At 39.7% G+C, this 18,494-nt stretch overlaps 1 protein-coding gene across 1 annotated transcript; it reads left to right on the top strand.

Moving 5' to 3' along the window:
- Positions 1-8,851: 8,851 nt before the first annotated feature.
- On the top strand, positions 8,852-17,873 carry SQD2 (sulfoquinovosyldiacylglycerol 2). The gene is made up of 11 exons (XM_089603853.1): positions 8,852-9,425; positions 10,839-10,905; positions 11,087-11,157; positions 11,308-11,425; positions 11,518-11,591; positions 11,672-11,727; positions 11,816-11,899; positions 11,998-12,085; positions 12,182-12,259; positions 16,588-16,644; positions 17,214-17,873. Exons 1-11 carry the CDS (start codon positions 9,121-9,123, stop codon positions 17,707-17,709), a joined length of 1,494 nt encoding a protein of 497 aa, XP_089459979.1. The 5' UTR covers positions 8,852-9,120; the 3' UTR covers positions 17,710-17,873.
- Positions 17,874-18,494: the final 621 nt, after the last annotated feature.

The raw sequence follows: 18,494 nt of genomic DNA, 5'->3' as shown, positions 1-18,494 counted from the left end.
TGAAACTCGATATCCTATTATGGAGAAACTGGCCTTGGCTGTCGTTTTCGCCGCGCGAAAACTCCGACCATACTTCCAATATCACACCATAATAGTAATGACATCACATCCGCTCAGAAGTTTCCTACATAGCCCTAATCAATCAGGAAGATTAACCAAGTGGGCCGTGGAGCTGAGTGACTACGATATTGAGTACCGCGTGAAGACATCCGCAAAATCGCAAGTTTTAGCGGATTTCATCATCGAACTCCCGAGGGAAAGTCCCACCGTGACCGAAGTCGAAGGAACCTGGACACTTAAAGTGGATGGGGTATCATCGAAGCAAGGGGCATGTGTAGGAATACACCTGACGTCCCCTCACGGTGAAACCATAGAACAATCATTCAGGCTCGACTTCGTCGCATCAAATAACGAAGCCGAATACGCAGCGCTAATCGCCGGACTTAGGTTGGCCACCGCAGTTGGATCAAAGAAAGTAGAAGCTTTCTGCGATTCCCAACTTGTGGCAAACCAATACTCCGGAGAGTACGAGGCTAGGGACGAGCGAATGGAAGCCTACCTAAAATTCGTAAAAGACCTCATGAAACAATTCGAAGAATTCTCCATGACTAGGATCCCTCGGGGTGAAAATACTTCGGCCGACGCGTTGGCTGCCTTGGCATCTACCTCGGATCTGGACCTAAAAAAAAATCATCCCAGTCGAAACAATCAAACAACCTTCCATTGCCATAACCATTACCGCGGTCATAACAATAGAAGGGGGGGATTGGAGAGATGAAATACTACATTACATCACGACTGGTACGATCCCATCCGATAAGATGGCAAAACGCAAGCTCGTGCTAAGAAGTGCGAGATTTTGCATCATAGATGGAAGTCTGTTTAAAAGAAGTTTCAAAGGACCCTACCTCAAGTGCATCGGGATGGAGGAGTGTAAACGAATCCTGGAAGATGTGCACGAAGGGGAATGCGGAAATCACGCAGGCGGACGAGCGCTTGCCATCAAAATAAAGAGGCAAGGATACTTTTGGCCGACCATGCTGGCAGATTGCGAGGCGCACTCGCGCCGCTGCGACCAATGCCAACGCCATGCTCCCAACATAAAAAGACCCGCAGGGAGTCGAACTCTCTCGGCCCCCTCATGGGAGTCGTCCTCAGTCCCGGGGACTTGATCTTCCTCGGCCGCAGGAACATCGGCTCCCTGGACGCCTGCTGGAGCGTCCTCGGCCGTTTCAGGTACCCCGTCAGAAGGCACCAAGACAACCGGGATCTCGGATACTAGGCGAACCCCGGTCACTTCGACCTCGAAAGTATCCGCAGGAATAGTTTGAATCGGGGCCGAAGTCGAAGCGGCACCCCCCTTCTTCTGTTTCCTCGCCTTCCGGGCACTGATCGGAGTGTTCATATTGTCTCCAACTACTAAAATAAAGAATAATAAATAGTAATCAAAATTAAGAACATAGAAGATAATGTCGAAATCGTCGAACTAACCTTCCTCTAGGTGCTTTGAGAAATTTGGTGGGAAAGGCCAAACTATGGCCAATATGAGTCTGAATGGAGTGAAGCTCGACCACTCTGTTTCACCCAATTGCAGCAGCGTCAACTTCTCGGCGAACTCGACCCCCTGAGATGGCGCTTTGATTTTCTCTACAAAAAAAATATAAATAAATAAACAATGAGTATATATTTCACTATGCAGAATATAAATGCAGGCGAACTGAATTCATATGCATACTCGGCAAGCTCGCCCATTTTGACGAGAAAGAACGAGCTCGGTCCCTGAGTGAATGGTCATTCACGGCGAAGTAAAAGTATCGCCTCCCCCAAAATTTGTACTTCGGATCGTGTTTCGAATTCGCCTTAACCACACAAAGACGGACTAAATCCATCAGAGTGAGTTCGATCTTTTCCTCGTAGGTCACGACTATCAGGCCCATTACCATCCTAACGAAGTTTGGGCACATTTGGGGAAGGGTCAACCCTAGAGTCTGGGCGAAGTCGAACAGGAGAGGGTGAATAGGAAACCTCAGCCCACATTTCTCTAGCCAGATCTCATATATACAGCAGAAACCCTCCACTACGGTATCAGCTGTAGCCCCAGGAGGAGGAAGAAGGATATTAATTTCTGGGGGAATCTGGTATTTTTCACGGATCCTCCTAAGGTCGGTCGAGGTCACAGCAGAGGGTAGCAAGATATCCTCATTCCCGAGAGGTTGAGACTCCGACGGACAAAGTTTTGAGTTTGACATCTGGTTCTAGGGCGTTCTACGGATGAAGTGTGTAAATCTATGAACCCGTCTGAGTTCGCTAGTAGAACTGAGAGTCGATAATAGCCGAAGTGCAAGAAAGCTAAAGAACTTAGAGAGAGAACTCGAAATCAGAAAGAGCGAGAAGTTAGAAAGAAGAGGAATTACCTTTTTAACTGCGGACGATGATAATATAAATGAGGAGAGGCGACTCTCCGACCCACATATTTATATGTTTCATTATTAACCAAAATCCCGAGAAAATCTAATGATTTCGGAAAACAAATCGAATCAAATCAAAGATCTCTCGATATCTGCAAAGATAACAGATTCCCCGGCTCTTCGACTTCGACTTACGAAACACGGTTACAACACGCCACGTGTAAAGAAGACGTGCTCTCACATGACGCCACGTGGTCCCAAATCTTCGATTTCCCCCTTTCTATTCGGAACAATTCGAATTTTTAGCGCTGAATATTTTCAAAATATTTGGGGGCTAATTGTGGGGGTATAAAAATTCAAACATTTAAATATTATTTCGAATGGGCTTTGACCCGACTAAAGCCCATAATCAGTTTGAAGACCGGCCCACGAAATCAAGTACGGGCCTAATTCGCTCTCGGCAGATCGGCCCAAGCCCAATGACACTTCCCGCCTCGATGAAGGACTCCAGCTCGACCACGTCTTCTCGATCAGAAGGATCGGTCAGTCAGAGTAGACCACGCCGCGAAGACCGGATCTCGGACGACTTCAGCCTTGGCGAGCAGTGTGGATCGAAGAACATGTGTCTCCGGCCGGAAGATTCCATTTCTCCTATGAATAGAAGAGGAGAGGATGATTTTCGCACATGCAAGCTCTACATCTCAGTTTTCAATTAATTCTGCTTTGTATTCTTATATTCACGATCTTGAGTTCGACTTGTTGAGTTTGTCACCTCGTCCATTTGTAACCTTATCTAAATAAATAAAATTAATTAATATTTGTATATTATTATAGTTCTTTATAATTGAATTGTTTCTTATACGACGTCTTTCTAAACCCCTTTAAAATATTCTATCATTTCGCTTTTCATTTGTGAATGTTGATCGATCTAAAAATCGACATCAACAGTTTCTATCACTAAGTCACTCAAGATAAAAGGAATCAGTGTGTGGGCACTTTTAAACACTACGACTTAAGAACGAGTCTTGAAGTCGCAGAGCTAAACACTAGGTCAAATGAGGACCTAGGTGCCAAAATAATAAAAACGAAATTGAATAGAGAGAGAGAGAGAGAGGAGAGGGGCGGCCAAGTCTAGAGAGAGAAGCTCTCAATCTCTAAAACTTTGGATGAATGAAATGTGTGGAATGAGGCTCCTATTTATAGGAGAGGTCTCACCTTCAACAAGGCAATTTCCTCTTCTATAGAATATCACATATTGATGAGCCAATTTCCCTTTTTCTTTCATGAGGCACACGACCAAGACTTGCCAAGCAAGTCCTTGGATTTGTTTCCTCTTTTATTTGCTTATCCCTTGACTTCTCTTGGCCGAAATTCCCTATGCATGTATGGGAAATTTGTTTCCTCTTTTTCTTTTGGCAAGTATCATGATAGATTTATGCACAAAATATTCTCTCTTTCTTTGGGTATGTTGGGCGCCCAAGGTCATCTAGAAAAGGCTTCTAGAAGCTTTTCCATTTGTTCATGACAACATGAAAAAAGCTCATTAAGAATTTTCAATAAAATTCTTATGAAATGAAATTAATTCACAAGGCCCAATAAATCTAATTTGGCCGAGTGACATTAAGTCATCAAATGACCTTGTCAAAAAAATTTATTGACATTCATTTCATGCTATGTCTCAAAAGACAAAAATACCCTTTTGACAATTTTCGTTCTTGTTTTGACTTAGCTTCCAGTTTAACTATTCCTACTCGATGTGATTCTTGACAGTGACCTCATGGATCCAAATGAACAAAGCTTGAGCTAAACACTTGGACTCAAAAGTTCACAAAACCTTTTCCAAGTTTAGCTTAATGTCAACTAACTCCACTAAAGAGTTGGCACTAAAAATCTCTCGGTTCAATTGAATTTATTTTCTACTCAAGAATTCAACCTAATTGTAATGAGTAGATCCACATAATATTATCAGTGTTTACCCTTCATGAATATCATCAGCTAGTCGGGATTTACAAAATTACCATTTTACCCTTCTAGCTGTTATTTCATCAACTCCATTGTCGCTTGTGAATAAGTTAGAAACAATGTATTGACGAGGAACTAACAAGTCACATTGTTTCATCCAAAAAAGTCAAGACTCAATTTGGACACTGGCCAGTTCATTTATTCACACTCCAAGGAACAAAGCATGAGGTGATATAAACTGCATTTCAGCAATCTTGCACATGAATTCCATATCTATGAGAACTTCACAAAGTTACTCATGACATTCTCACAACTTAGTACTTCACCAATAGGCCCTGTTCGGAATCACATAGTGAGTCCGAACTCTGACTTTCTCAAATGAGAATACGTAAGCTGTGAAATGGCATGTCTCATTTCAGGATTAAGGTAAGCACGATGCAATTCATACGTAGTGCCTTCGAGACATAAAAGGTTAAATGGTTTGTTCTTATTTTGTCGCTAGAAGTGCACTGGTCAATTCAGTACCTTCGGAAGATACCTAGAAGAACTATAGAGTCTCCAACTCTCAATGCCTCATAACCAGACATCATAGATTCTTCTAACAATCATACTGAGGTCAATAGTCCTTTGACCCTTAGATTGCGAATATATCGTTTTAAGCAAACTACGAAGAGTTTGTTCATGCAAATCTACATTTGTCTCTTCGTAAGTTATTTAGTTTGTTTATGGACTAAAGACTAATGTTTTATCATAAAGCTTCAAACAGACAAGGAAGAATGAATGAACGTTCCATCTTTTTATTAATGAATAAGCAATTACAATCAAGAGTCTTCATGAGATTTTATTACATCAAATGTACAATATAAAGACTACAACTCTTCTTGTGGGCACCATTGACAACAGTCCCGCCTCGGAAAAAACGAGCTATATCTTGGAACATTCATTTGCTTGTCGATGAGTGTCGGGGTGGACTCGGCTCGGGACACGTTGGAGTTAATCGTTGGTAAAACCAGAAAAATGAGTAAAACTCTTCCACGGCCCTAGCATGATCATGTGTAACGTAATCTTGTCTAGTATGACGTTTTAAATACTGTAAAAATGTCAAAACTTCCAAATTTCATTTGGGGGTCGAGAATGCTTGCAAAACCATATAAGTAAGGAATTTTTGAAGTTCCCCAATATTTTGAAATTTTTTCTCTCATAGATTCTACACATGGTTGAAAAATTTCAAAATGGTTGCAATCGTGGAGATGTTTGGCAATTTTCGTAACACTATGTATGGCTAAATAAGATGTGGGTGCGTAAATAGTGGACAATGCACATGTTTCATCGAAAAAGTGAAGAAAATGAGTAAAGGCCTTAGCCACTGCGATGTCTGTTTCGTTTATGTCATGGCCTCCATTTCTGTTCACAAATTCATGTGTAATCTCTACATATCTATCGACCAAGAAAGAATTCAACATTAAAAATATTGAGTTTCACATAATCCTGTTATCGGTGTGGAATTGCCTCTCGTCAAGACCGTTAAATAAAAAAATACCTCTTGAGGTCGTTTACCCTTTGGTTAGAACTGTTTATCCAAGCTATGGCTTCTCTAATCTTACTAATACACTCGTCGAAATGCCTAAACCCGACTTTCACTATGAGGTTTATGATATGGGTAGCACACCTTTGGTGTAAAAGACACTCTTGATTGGGTATCTTAAGATGTAAAGCTTGAGACGTCGTTGTTGGTGACATTATCTAAAGTTATTGAGATTATTCTCTCACGAATATTCCACTCCTCTATTACATCTAGAAGGATACCTAGTATGGCACCCTCTATTCTTATAAAGGCTACGATCATCTTGTTTAGATTCCAAGCCTCGTCTATGTTATGAACTACAATAGACATGTAGTCCATTTTGGCATTTCCCGACTATATATCAGAAGTGAGGGCTACGTTAAACCGAGCAGACATGAAGCGGGCTCTAAGTGTGTCTTTATCATCCAATTTTTTTTTCTTTTCATAATATCACTTCAAAGAGTTTTTCTTGAAATAATGTTGATACCAAGAACTAGATAATGCACACATCTACGAAAACCTTCGCTTTCTACGTGAGGAAAAAGATTGGTCAGTAGAAATTATGTACTTAACAAGTTCTTTTCTAAACTCTTCGGGATCGTGGGTACTTACCTGTGATGAAGAAGATCCCTTTATGATGCATATCTTGTAGTGGTGGTGCAACGAGGAAGTACCGTGAGATGAAGAGTCGCTTTGATGTGGTTCCCGCATTTGCTACACAGACCATTCTTTCCTTCGTCATCGTTGATCTCGAGGAAGTATTTCCTCATTTTGGAACATGATTTTCTTTTTTTCTTCGGTTGTTGAGGTTGTGGAGGTTGTTGTGCTTTAGGAGCTTCGTGTGTAGGAGATGGCTCGTGTTGAAGTAGTGGAGGTTGTGGCTCATGTTGAGGTGGCTCGTGTTGTTGGTCTTGAAATCTACAAAGTTGTTCTTGGTATACTAGGTAAGGGTCTTTGGGTAGATGTTGGTGGGAGCTTGAAGGTTGGTCACGAGGAGGAGGATGTTGTGTATGATATTGTTCGTGAATTTTTTGACGATGATGAGATGGAAGTTGTTGTGATAGAAATTGTGGTAGATATCCTGGTTGATAAGGGGAGACCGGGGCGAATCGGCTAATTCTTGAAGGACATTTGGTGAATTCCATCGTGGTCGTTGGAATTCGATGTAATTGAGATTTTGAGAAAGGTTTAGCCAGTTTTGTGGAAATTGGTTTGGTGAAGAGGGTTGTTGAACTTCTTCGTATTGCTCATTTTGTTGTTGTGATTGCGACGGCGTGATAGTGCGACTAGAACTTCGACGCGATTCACGTGAACTTCGACGAGAACCTCGGTGAGATGATGACTCTCCAGACATAATAATTTTTTTTTATAAACTATAATTAAAACATAACTATATAAAAAATTAGAATTCAAACTTAAGTATATAATAAATTTTTTATACATGTAACTATATAAAAAAAAATTAGAATACAAAGCTAAGTATATAATAAAAATTTATAAACGTAACTATATAAACAAAATAGAATACGAACTTAAGTATATAATTAAAATTTTATAAACTAAATTATCTAAAAAAAATTAAAATATAAACTTAAATATATAAAATTAAGTAGAATAGAAACTTAAGTATATATTAAAATTTTATAAACTTAACTAAATAAAATTAGAATACAAACTTATTTATATATTTGTGGAGAATTTGAGAGATTTTGAGAGTTTGAGAGAGATGAATGTTTGAGTTGTGATTAAAATAGTTAGTAGGAGAACTAAAAAGTGGGTTAAAATTTAAAAAATTGTATAAATTCTGAGGTCCAATGGTCAAATAACGGTCGAATTTTTTCAGCCGTCCAGAGCAAAACCGTTGATTATCAAACGGTTGAGATTTAATAAAAAAAAATTAAAAACAGCAATATTTACATTACACACAATTACATTGTCACGTACACACACCCGCTTGACACATTCATCCTCTCCCCCGATGGCATCATTGCCTGCCATCCCTTCCGACACACGTACCGTCACTCTCACCACGTGTCGAAAGGGTTTCTTCCGCCTCCCATCCTCACGGTACATGGAAGCAAGGATTTAAATACTGTTACCGTTACCGTTCCGAGGTTTAAAATTTACTGGTAACCGCTGGTACCGTAAAGGAATACCGGGGGAAGCAGGAAAAAAAGGAAACCGGTACCGTTGAACTTACCGTTACCGTTGAGGAATACCGTCAAATACCGTATTTACCGAGAGGAATCCAGAATAAATATACAAAAAAGCATACATAGTACGTATGATAAAATTCATAAAATTAAAAATAGTGTACAATATTTTAATACATTACCAAATTACAAACACAAAATGACAAAGTTCAATAGTACAAACCAAAATGATAAAGTTCAACACAATCCACTAAATACCATAGTTCAAATTCAACATAAAATAAATAATTTGAACTAAATCATCAAAAACATACGATAAATTTCGTGAAAAACACTAAATATCATCAGATTTTAAGAATTGTCGGTATTTTACCGGTATTTGACCACTTACCGGTAAGTTTCCATCGGTATGCGTAAAAATTGCCTAAAGACTGTCGATAAGTGGACGGTTTCCCCGGAAACCGCAACAGTTTCCCTGGAATCCAAGAAAAAACGGAAAGTGAACGGTTTTGTACATTCCGGTACCGGGACTTTGAAAAAAACGGTGTTCGGACCGGTTTCCGTTCAATTTCCCCGGAATTTCAAACCTTGCATGGAAGTACCATGAGGCACACGCACCACACGGAATTGCTTCCTTCCCTGTGGTGCCGACCGTATCCGCAGGGTGAGTTTATAAGATATATTGTAAAGCAGGGAAGAGAGTGGCCCACAAACAATGGTTGGGCATTATGTGATAAAGAAAGAACAAAGAGGAGACTGAGACCGAGACGGAGACTGTCATTCCCATTTTTCAAGCCAATAAGCAACACGCAAAGCATATGCTCAAACCTCCGCATAATCCCTTCTCATTCCACCTGTGCCACTTTCCAAATCGAATATCCGTTCCCAAAAGTCCCTTTTCTCTCCACAATATTCCTTTATTTTTTTTTTTTAAATGTCTCTACACAGTTTCGTTAGTTAATACCCAAACCCCACCTTGTATATTTTACTCTATAACCCCCAATCAATAATCATCACAATCACCATCACCATCATGATAACTTGTTCTTCTCTCTCTGTAATTCACCCTCTCTCTCCTATAACCTTCTCTAGAGCCACGACTTCTTGTTCTACTTCCCACTCTTCCATTTTCTCGACTACCGCTTGTCTTTTCGTGAGAGAATCAAGGAAAAGTTTAAAGTCTGTTGTTGTTAGAGCAAAAAAAAACGAGAAAATGGCAATCACAGAGGTTAGGTCTGAAGAAGAGGAGGAAGAAGAAGAAAGTCCTCCATTGATGGACCCAGAGATCAATTCAAGTCCTCGTCGCATTGCTCTCTTTGTTGAGCCCTCTCCTTTTGCGTGAGCTTTCTAGTTTTGTCCTTTTGTCCTTTTGTCCTTTTTTTTTCTTCGAGTGTTAGTGAAAAGTTCATAGCTTTAATATTTGCTGAACCACGCCGATAGTTGTGCCTTGTCCAAGTATGTCACGGTCTTACTCATTTTTTTGAATTCTTAATTTTTAAGAGTTTTTCAATTATGTAGATAATTGTTTCTGAATTCTATGGGAATTTAGCGAGCTTATTTCTCTCTTGTTCAATTTCTCAAGCAAAATTTACTCAGAGGCCGATTTACCAATGTTCATCTATGACAGCTATGTTAAGAGTTCACCATATTTAATAGACATGTATGATTCCATGGCCTCAGACATAAGCTATATGCGATCTGTGATTCAACTTGTTCTGCTCTCACCATCATGCCATTGTTTAGTATCTCTAACATTTTTTCTTGATTAAAAAAATCCATTATGTGTCAAACTAATCGGTCATCTTTTTGATCTTGTATAAAGTATCTCGTAACATGCCTTATTGGCAATGGTATTGTAAACTTATCGAACTATCTGATTGTAGTTTTTTCGCTCAGCACTCTTGATTGTTTTTGTGTAAATAGGAGGCTCGGCTAACACGGTAGTTCTTTAAGCTGTTGTTCTTGTTATACAATTACCACAACAGATGTCGTTGTTTTTGTTTTTTGTTTTTTGTTTTTTTTTTTTTTTTTTACTGCTAATATATGAATCTTCTTAGTTTTTGTTTGGATTGTATTTCACTTTCCCACGTGTAATATGCAATATCACAAGTTTGACCAAGATACCATTCCTATTTGGTGAAAGAGGAGCATTGGTCTTGCATAACATATATAGTTAACTTTGAAAGATTTGTTTTTGTATAATCAATCTTAAATTGTTCGGAGTAGGTCAAAATCTCAACCCAAGGTGTTATTGAATTTTGTCTCTTAATGCGCCTGCAATAAACTATGAGTTTCAGAGAAGCGTTTTTTTTTATTTTCCTGAAATAATGAATAGAACTGATTGCAACCTAAAATTTTATACTATATTACTTAGTAATTAAGTGGGACAGATTTCCAACAAGAGGGATTATATCTAGTACTATCTAAACAAATCACATCAGAATATATCCTATTACCTACAGCAGACTTTATCCTAAGAGACTTTTAACATTATAAGGAGGGTAAACTGTTCACAATTTTTCTGTCTAACTAGGTTTTCGTATAAACAGATCATTAGTGTTATGAGAAGAGTTATTCAGTTAGTTATTTTATTTTCTTATCTTTACTCTAAAGAGTGTACTTGAAGAGATTGGTTCATTTCTCGAATTGTTAATAGAGTTTATGAATAACATTAGTAATTTGTGCCATTCAATTCTACTGTGTCCTATTAAAGTGTAACTGAGTAGAATTTTAATTTTATCCATCTTGCAGATATGTGTCAGGATACAAAAATCGATTCCAGAATTTTATCAAGTACTTGCGCGAAATGGGTGATGAGGTATGGTATAGGCTCTGACAAGCAATACACTTGAGCATGTCGTTACAAAACTGAAAACTAGTCGACTTTGTATAGTTGGATTGGCCACGGAAACTAATTTACTCGCTGTGTCAAGTTTAAGTTTTACTTTTATGATTGTGTCTACTTCCAAAAGCATCTGCATGGTTTAAAAATGGTGTAGGTGATGGTCGTGACAACCCACGAAGGAGTCCCGCAGGAATTTTACGGAGCAAAATTAGTTGGGTCACGGAGGTTGATACATTATTTTAATATTTCTGAACTGTGATAATTTCATGTTTGACCTTTATGTTTTGTTTTTTTTGTTTTTTGTTTTTTGTTTTGTTTTGTTTTTTTTGTTTTTTTTTTTCCAAATAGAAATTTAATTTTCCTTTCTTTGTTCAGTTTTCCTTTCCCCTGGTATCAGAAAGTACCATTGTCCCTGGCCTTGAGTCCGAGAATCATCTCAGAGGTTGCTCGGTTTAAGCCCGACATTATACATGCCTCGTCACCTGGGATAATGGCAAGTATATATTTCTCCTCTAGTCCAATATATTCTTTTATAGTTTATAAAAAGAACACCTAACATAAATAATGAAAAATACCACTTCTCAGGTTTTCGGAGCTCTTGCAATTGCAAAGCTGTTATCCGTTCCTATCGTAATGTCATATCACACACACGTACCAGTGTAAGTTTGATAAATATTTAAACCCCCCTCTCTCATGAAATTCTAACATTAATTAAATTCTAACATGAAACTGCCTACAGTTACATACCAAGATATACATTTAGCTGGCTAGTGAAACCAATGTGGCTTGTTATAAGTACGTAAAATCTTTTCTCGCCCTGCTTTATGATTAACAGATCTTATAATAGCCCATTTGATCAACACTTTGGCCGTCGTGTTATCAGAATTTCTTCACAGAGCAGCTGATCTTACTCTTGTTCCATCTGCTGCAATTGCACAAGATCTCCAAGCAGCAAGGGTAACGGCAGGTTAGTACAGAAGGTCTAATCGTAGATCTTTGTTTCTGCTACATTCTCTCATTTTATCGGTTAAAGTGACTTCTGGTGGTATGTTTGTTATTTTGCAGCTAATAAGATTCGCCTTTGGAACAAGGGTGTAGATTCCGATAGCTTCAATCCTCGTTTTCGCTCTCATGAAATGCGTTTGAGATTGACGTAAGACCTTTATCAATAAGTTAATTCATGTCATTCCATTGCCCAAAGCCAACTCTTATCTTACTCTGTCTGCTTATTGTTTATATATTTATTTAGCGATGGTGAACCTGAGAAGCCATTGATTATTCATGTCGGGCGACTTGGAGTTGAGAAAAGCTTGGATTTTCTCAAAAGGTATATTCGTTCTTCAAAATGGGATATTTTGTTATCTTTATATAAAAAAGCGACCTTTTATTGACAAGGCAAAACCCTTTTAAGAAAAAATACAGGACTAGTGAACTAAGAGAGAAGAACTCAAGGGAAGCAGGCCCAATGCCAAACGAGCATGCTGAACAGACCCCTTAGAACACCCCAGTCATGGGAAAAAGAAAATAAACATTTACAAAAACAACACCATTCAAACCTAAGTTATAAGGAATTAGTCCAATCCCTCGTCATAATAGCCAAAGTGTAACTCGCGAACTCCTTACTAATCTAGGATAGCCATAACCGTATATTCAAATTGATGATATCTTGAATATCGCTAAAAGAATTGTCCCTCCCCCCCTCCGAAAACTCTTTATTTCCGTTGTCTCTAAATCAACCACAAGATGGAAAGCACCCTCCTCCGTCTTCGAAGGGACAACCCACTTCAAGCTTTTCCCAATGGTGGAGTGGATGAAGAGGGCAATTTGAAGGTTATGTCGCTGGACACCCGAAGACTTGAATCTTGTTAGGAACCGGAGCTTTCCAAACAATGTTGAAAAAAGGCACGTTCTGTTGGCGTATGGGGATGAAGTTGCCAAAACAAAAGACTTGGACAAGAAGTTACAAAATTGTCCATCTATGCTCTGTGATCTGGGAGCTCTTCCCACAGGCTGATCGAGTGAAGTGATTCAATAGGCTCCGCGGCCTCAACCGTTTCCCTTCATGTTAAGATAAGGCTACACTGGGAGGAGTTCTTGAAGCCGGTTAATGTTTGATTTTGACCACCCATGAACACCAACCCGCTCGAAGAATTGACTCACCTCTGCCATGTTTGGTCCGTGGAGGATTGCGACCGGTTCGAGCTCCTATTGGGTCGGACTTCGGGAGTTCGGATCAAGGCCAAGGTGTGGCACTTCTGCGCCAGGCATTCAAACAATCTTCGTCGGCATGTCAAGGCTCAACGACTCGACTTGTGCCAAACAATGAACTTAGCCCATCAACACGAGCTTATATTCCTGGACAATCACCGAACGCGTACCTTTGATGGACTTCCACTAGTCTACCTGATAATCCACTCCTTCCCCGATCAGCGAATCTGGAGGCAAACTTAGGGGACCTTGCTTGCCCGCGAACCGAGTGGTTTGGGTGGTGGATGTACGGATCCACAGGCACGGGTGGTTGCTCTCCAAGGGTCCGAGGGCCTTGAGCCGGTGTTGAGCCCTCTCCGTTTTCGCCAATCAAACCAGGCCAGGCATCATGAGATTAGCTTGGGGCATGTGATACAGTGTGAGGGAGTAGCCGTTGACCAAAGCAAGATTGTGGCCATTGTTGACTGGCCCGACCGCGGACGACTGGCGCATTGTGGGTACTAAAAAAATTCATCTTGTATTATGGCATTAACTCAGAACTACTCACGACCCTCCAGCTTGTCCTCTTGCTGTCGGGACTTCAGCCACTCACACCAGAGGCAATACGCTCCCACATTTATATGGGCTTCGTTGTGCATTGCTCAAGGTGTCGAGAAAGCTGGTGATTCTTGTGGTGGTTGATCGCTCCTCGAAGTATGCTAACTTCATTCTAATTGGGACATTCATACAAGGTGGTCTTGGTGGCACAAATGTTCTTCGCAGAATTTTGGCTCCAAGGCCTTCCAAAGTCCATTGTCTCCGTCTGAGGTAAAGTCTTCCAAAGTCAAGCATGAGCTCTTATGTCCGACACCAACCTCGGATTCTCTTCTCCTACCATCTGCAGTCCGGCGGCTAGACAGAGGTGGTCAACCGCACACTTGAGATGTACCTGCAGTGCTTGACCGGGGATCAGCCGCGGTGCTGGCTTAAGCTACTACCATGGGTGGAATACTACAACACCTACCACATACCGCTGACAGACGCACTGTTCGAGTTGGTATAGGGGAGCGAGACTCCATTGGCAGATTACACAGCTAAAAAATTGAGCGTGGAGGTCGTTAATCTGGCGTTGGTAGAGCGCACTGTGTTTTTCCACGAAGTTCGGAATCGGTTGCATTAAGCGCAGGAATGCATGAAGTATACGATGAGCACCATCGTTAGGTGGACTTCAGAGAGGGTGGCTTCGTTTGGTTAAAGCTATTAATCCGTGTTGACAACTGGTAGTCGCGCGCTGACGACATTGACCGAACTCGCCAAAATTCTACGGCTTCGGTAGCTTGCACGTGTTGGTGAGGTGGCGTATCACCTTGAACTACACGAAGGGAGCCGCGTCCATGACTTTCACGTCTACCTGTTGAAGCTGCATCGAGGACCCCTTCCCGAGATCACAATTGAGCTTGCAATTCATGTCGGGTCCGACACGATTGTAATTTTGACTTATATAGATCTTTTTAATTAATGGAAACCGATCTTTCGGCCAAATATTTAATTTAAGGACTAGCCTCTAAATTGGAGGTTGAAATCGCGTACAAACGTGACAAAAATCGAGTAGAACGTACGAAGGAAGAATCACGAGGTCGAGATTTCGGGTTCATTAACAATTTTCAAAATGGCCTTCAGGGCAATCTCAAATAATGTCTGCCTTCCTCCCCCAAACCACAAATTTCCCTTTTTTAGAACAATTTTCGAAGCTCAATGCAATTTTCTCTACCTAATTGCATGTGCTCATCCTGATGCAAACCCGAAGGTAATTTTACCGTAGCTCTGATAACTTCATTCTTTCCTTTCTATTTCTTTCTTCGATGGCCTCCTCCATTTTTGACAACCCCATCCCTGTTGGAGTTAAAACTTGAACCGTCCGTACACGCATCTCAGTGGTTTCCCCGGCATGTGATGGCCTTGATCCCATAAAAGGGAATAACAAAGATGAGTTGCTTGGATGATGTCCGTGTTAATGCTCTCCCAAGAGGTGTTCTCGTTTGGTCTCTGTACTATTTCCAATCCAACGCTCTTAGTGAAGGGGCAATCCTTGACGTGAATATACCCGAGTTTTGACCAACCCCCCTCGGGACCTTCAAAAGATGAACAATACCCCGTCTCGGCCGAAAAATTATATCTCGTCTACTAGACAATTAGCCAAGATTTAATTTCCTTCCGTTTAAACAATGATTGAATCTCATGGTTAAAACATAAGGAAAAAGAAAAAAAAAAGGGGATAAAGAGGAGAGAGGAGATATGAGAGCCTTTTCAATTTGGCCTCTACCATACTTAATTTTTTTTATAACCGTAGTGTCCGGGGAGTTAGATCCGACTTAATTCACGAGGTCATGGCATTATCGACTGAGAGATGACCCCAGTGGTCTCGATTGTTGTATCCAGGGGAGATTGAACCGTGGATTTACAAGCTCCCAAGATTCACCCTTACTTTTCTTAACCATACTTCTAGATTACATAACTTACTTTATGATCATCATTGTCATACATCCGAAATTAGTGTATTTTTCAGCTCGAGATCGTTATTTTCCACCGAAGCGATAAGTAATAACCTTCTCTGCATTCTATGAGTTAAAGTACCTCGAACTATTCACCTTATTGTTGTTTTGGTCCTATAATTTGTTATAATTTTTTTTTAAAAGGAAACGGGACTTTACTTTTTTTACTTTGACAAACTTTAACTTTGACAATTATAATTTGTTATAAACTCCAACACCTAAAGGTCTAATAAAAACAAATCACTAGAAACTCAAACTTTAACTTTGACTTATTATTTTTTGGATAAGATTATACGTTTAATTAGTTTCTTATAAAAGTAGCTACCTAGTTAATGTTATGTATGAATAACGTACTTAGTTAAAGATTTAAATATGTTAAGGTGTAAAATTTTATAATATGTGCATGGTTTGTCCGGTCTGTCTAAATCCGGTCCCCAAATCGGATTGGACCGTTTAAGAAAATAAACCAAACTGGATCAACCGCTTTGGGACCGGCTCAGTTTAAACCGTTTTTAATATTTATTTTCATTATTTATTTTTACAAATTTAATAAGAGAATAGCTAAAACAAAATAAACAAATTGAATATTAACTTGAACTTAGTAGGTTGAAACTTCTTAGAATTATTTTAAAAAAACTTTCTAAATCGTCGTCTCAATTTTTGACCGTTTTAGACTATTCTTAAAACTCGGATTGAATAAAACCATGTAACCAGTCCATCAACTTATAAATAAATGGTCCTGTCCGGTGTATAATTTTCTAGTTTTTTTGCGCTCTTATATGACCAAAATAAATGATTAAATTAGTTCAGGAACGGATATGAAACTAAGAAAATAGTATAAGGATAATTTGCTCTATAATTTCTGAAAATTAAACACGAATTTGCAGATTTTGACATTTGCAAACGTGATATACAGTGTCATGGATCGACTTCCAGAGGCAAGAATCGCATTTATCGGTGACGGACCTTACAGGTATACCCAGATTCATTACCTCTACTTCTATTGACATTGATTCTATCTTTTTGGAATCCTGTGTGCGGCAAGGTATATGAAACCATAACACCTGCCTCAATCAAGCTCACAAGCCCTCATTTTTCATATTGACTTCTCTTAGTGTATTAATCATTATAGTTGATAAAATTAATTAAAGTTCATTAAAATTAGTCTTGGTCGAACTTCTTTTTTGGAGCCTCACATTCATAATAGACAACTTTTTGAAGTAAATTAAATTAACCATCACAAGCTCTCTTTTTTCATATTGACTTCTCTAAGTGTAATAATCATTATAGTTGACAAAATTAATTAAAGTTAACATCGTTTTTGGAGCCTCACATTCATAATTGACAACTTTCCGAAGTAAATTAAATCAACCATCACAATAATTAAAATGAAGCCATAGTAAGTTAATTTAACCAAAAGTTGGGCTATTTAGTTAGGCTGGAAATTTAATACAGAGAGTTCAAATGACTATGTGCCTAGCCCTCCCATTATGGGTATTATTAAATTTTACTTCATGTAATTGACCAATAATGCGTTGCTAGAGAGGAGCTGGAGAAGATGTTTGCAGGCATGCCGGCGGTGTTCACGGGGATGCTCGGGGGAGAGGAGCTGTCGGAGGCATATGCGAGCGGGGACGTGTTTGTGATGCCGTCAGAGTCGGAGACGCTGGGCCTCGTGGTGTTGGAGGCAATGTCGTCAGGGGTCCCAGTGGTGGCGGTGCGGGCGGGCGGGATTCCCGACATCATCCCGCCCGACAAGGACGGCAAGACGAGCTTCCTCTTCAGCCCCGGAGACGTGGACGACTGCCTCGGCAAGCTCGTGCCTCTTCTGCGGGACCCAGAGCTGAGAGAGGTGGTCGGGAGGGCGGCCCGCGTGGAGATGGAGAAGTACGACTGGAGGGCTGCCACACGCATGATACGCAACGAGCAGTACAATGCCGCCATCTGGTTTTGGCGCAAGAAGCGCTCCCAACTCCTCCGACCATTTCAATGGGTAACCGAGCGGATTTTCCCACCGGCGCGGGAAGATACTTTGTAGTTTTTAGCTCATTATTGTATGTAAAAATAAAAATAAATATTCCCTTTCTTTCAAGGGTCCTTAAGACTTTGACCTGTGGGGTTTGGCTTGTGAATGCTTGCAATATATATATGCTGTATATCTATTTGAACCATAGTATTTGTGCATATAGTTTCCTTTTTTCCTATGCTGTTGATATTATTTTCTCTCATCTAAGTCTGATGCAAGCAAACCATTAATAATCTATTTTCCTTAAAAGACTGACCACGTTTGCTGTTAGTAGGTCTAATGAAGAGGAAGAAGTCCTCCCTTGATGGACCCGGAGACAAATTCAAGTCCCCGTTGAATTGCTCTCTTTGTTGACCCCTCTTTTTAAGTGATTCTTCTAGTTGTCTTTTCTGCCTAATGCTGTTATTTTTTTTTATTTTATTTTACTTTTTTGTTTTGTTTTTGTTTTGTTTTTGTTTTTTTGTTTTTGTTTTTTTTTTGTTTTTTTTTTTTTGTATAGCTAGTTTCATGACAGGTATGGTTTCTGTCGTTGAGAGTAAAAAAAAAAAAATTGTACTTTTCGCAATGGGATACGATTTCCGTCTTGAAAACTAAATTTACAGAGTGGAAATACATTTCCGTCATGTAAAGCAAGGAATCGGGGGTTTCCACGATGAAAAACTTCTGTCGTGTAGTTTGTAGTATTGACATGATGAATCTTTTTTTTAGAAGCACTCGAGAACTCCAAAGTCAAGATGAGTTTTCTCATGACGCGTGTGAGTGAGGATAAGACATGTTAGAAAGGCTCTTGTTTATTT

The sequence above is a fragment of the Urtica dioica genome, chromosome 2, assembly GCF_054948205.1.
Source record: "Urtica dioica subsp. dioica isolate 48M chromosome 2, U.dioica_male_clone48M_v1_H2, whole genome shotgun sequence".
Classification (NCBI taxonomy): domain Eukaryota; kingdom Viridiplantae; phylum Streptophyta; class Magnoliopsida; order Rosales; family Urticaceae; genus Urtica; species Urtica dioica.
Note: the sequence above shows the minus strand (reverse complement) of the source record. Positions and strands in the feature narration are given on the sequence as shown.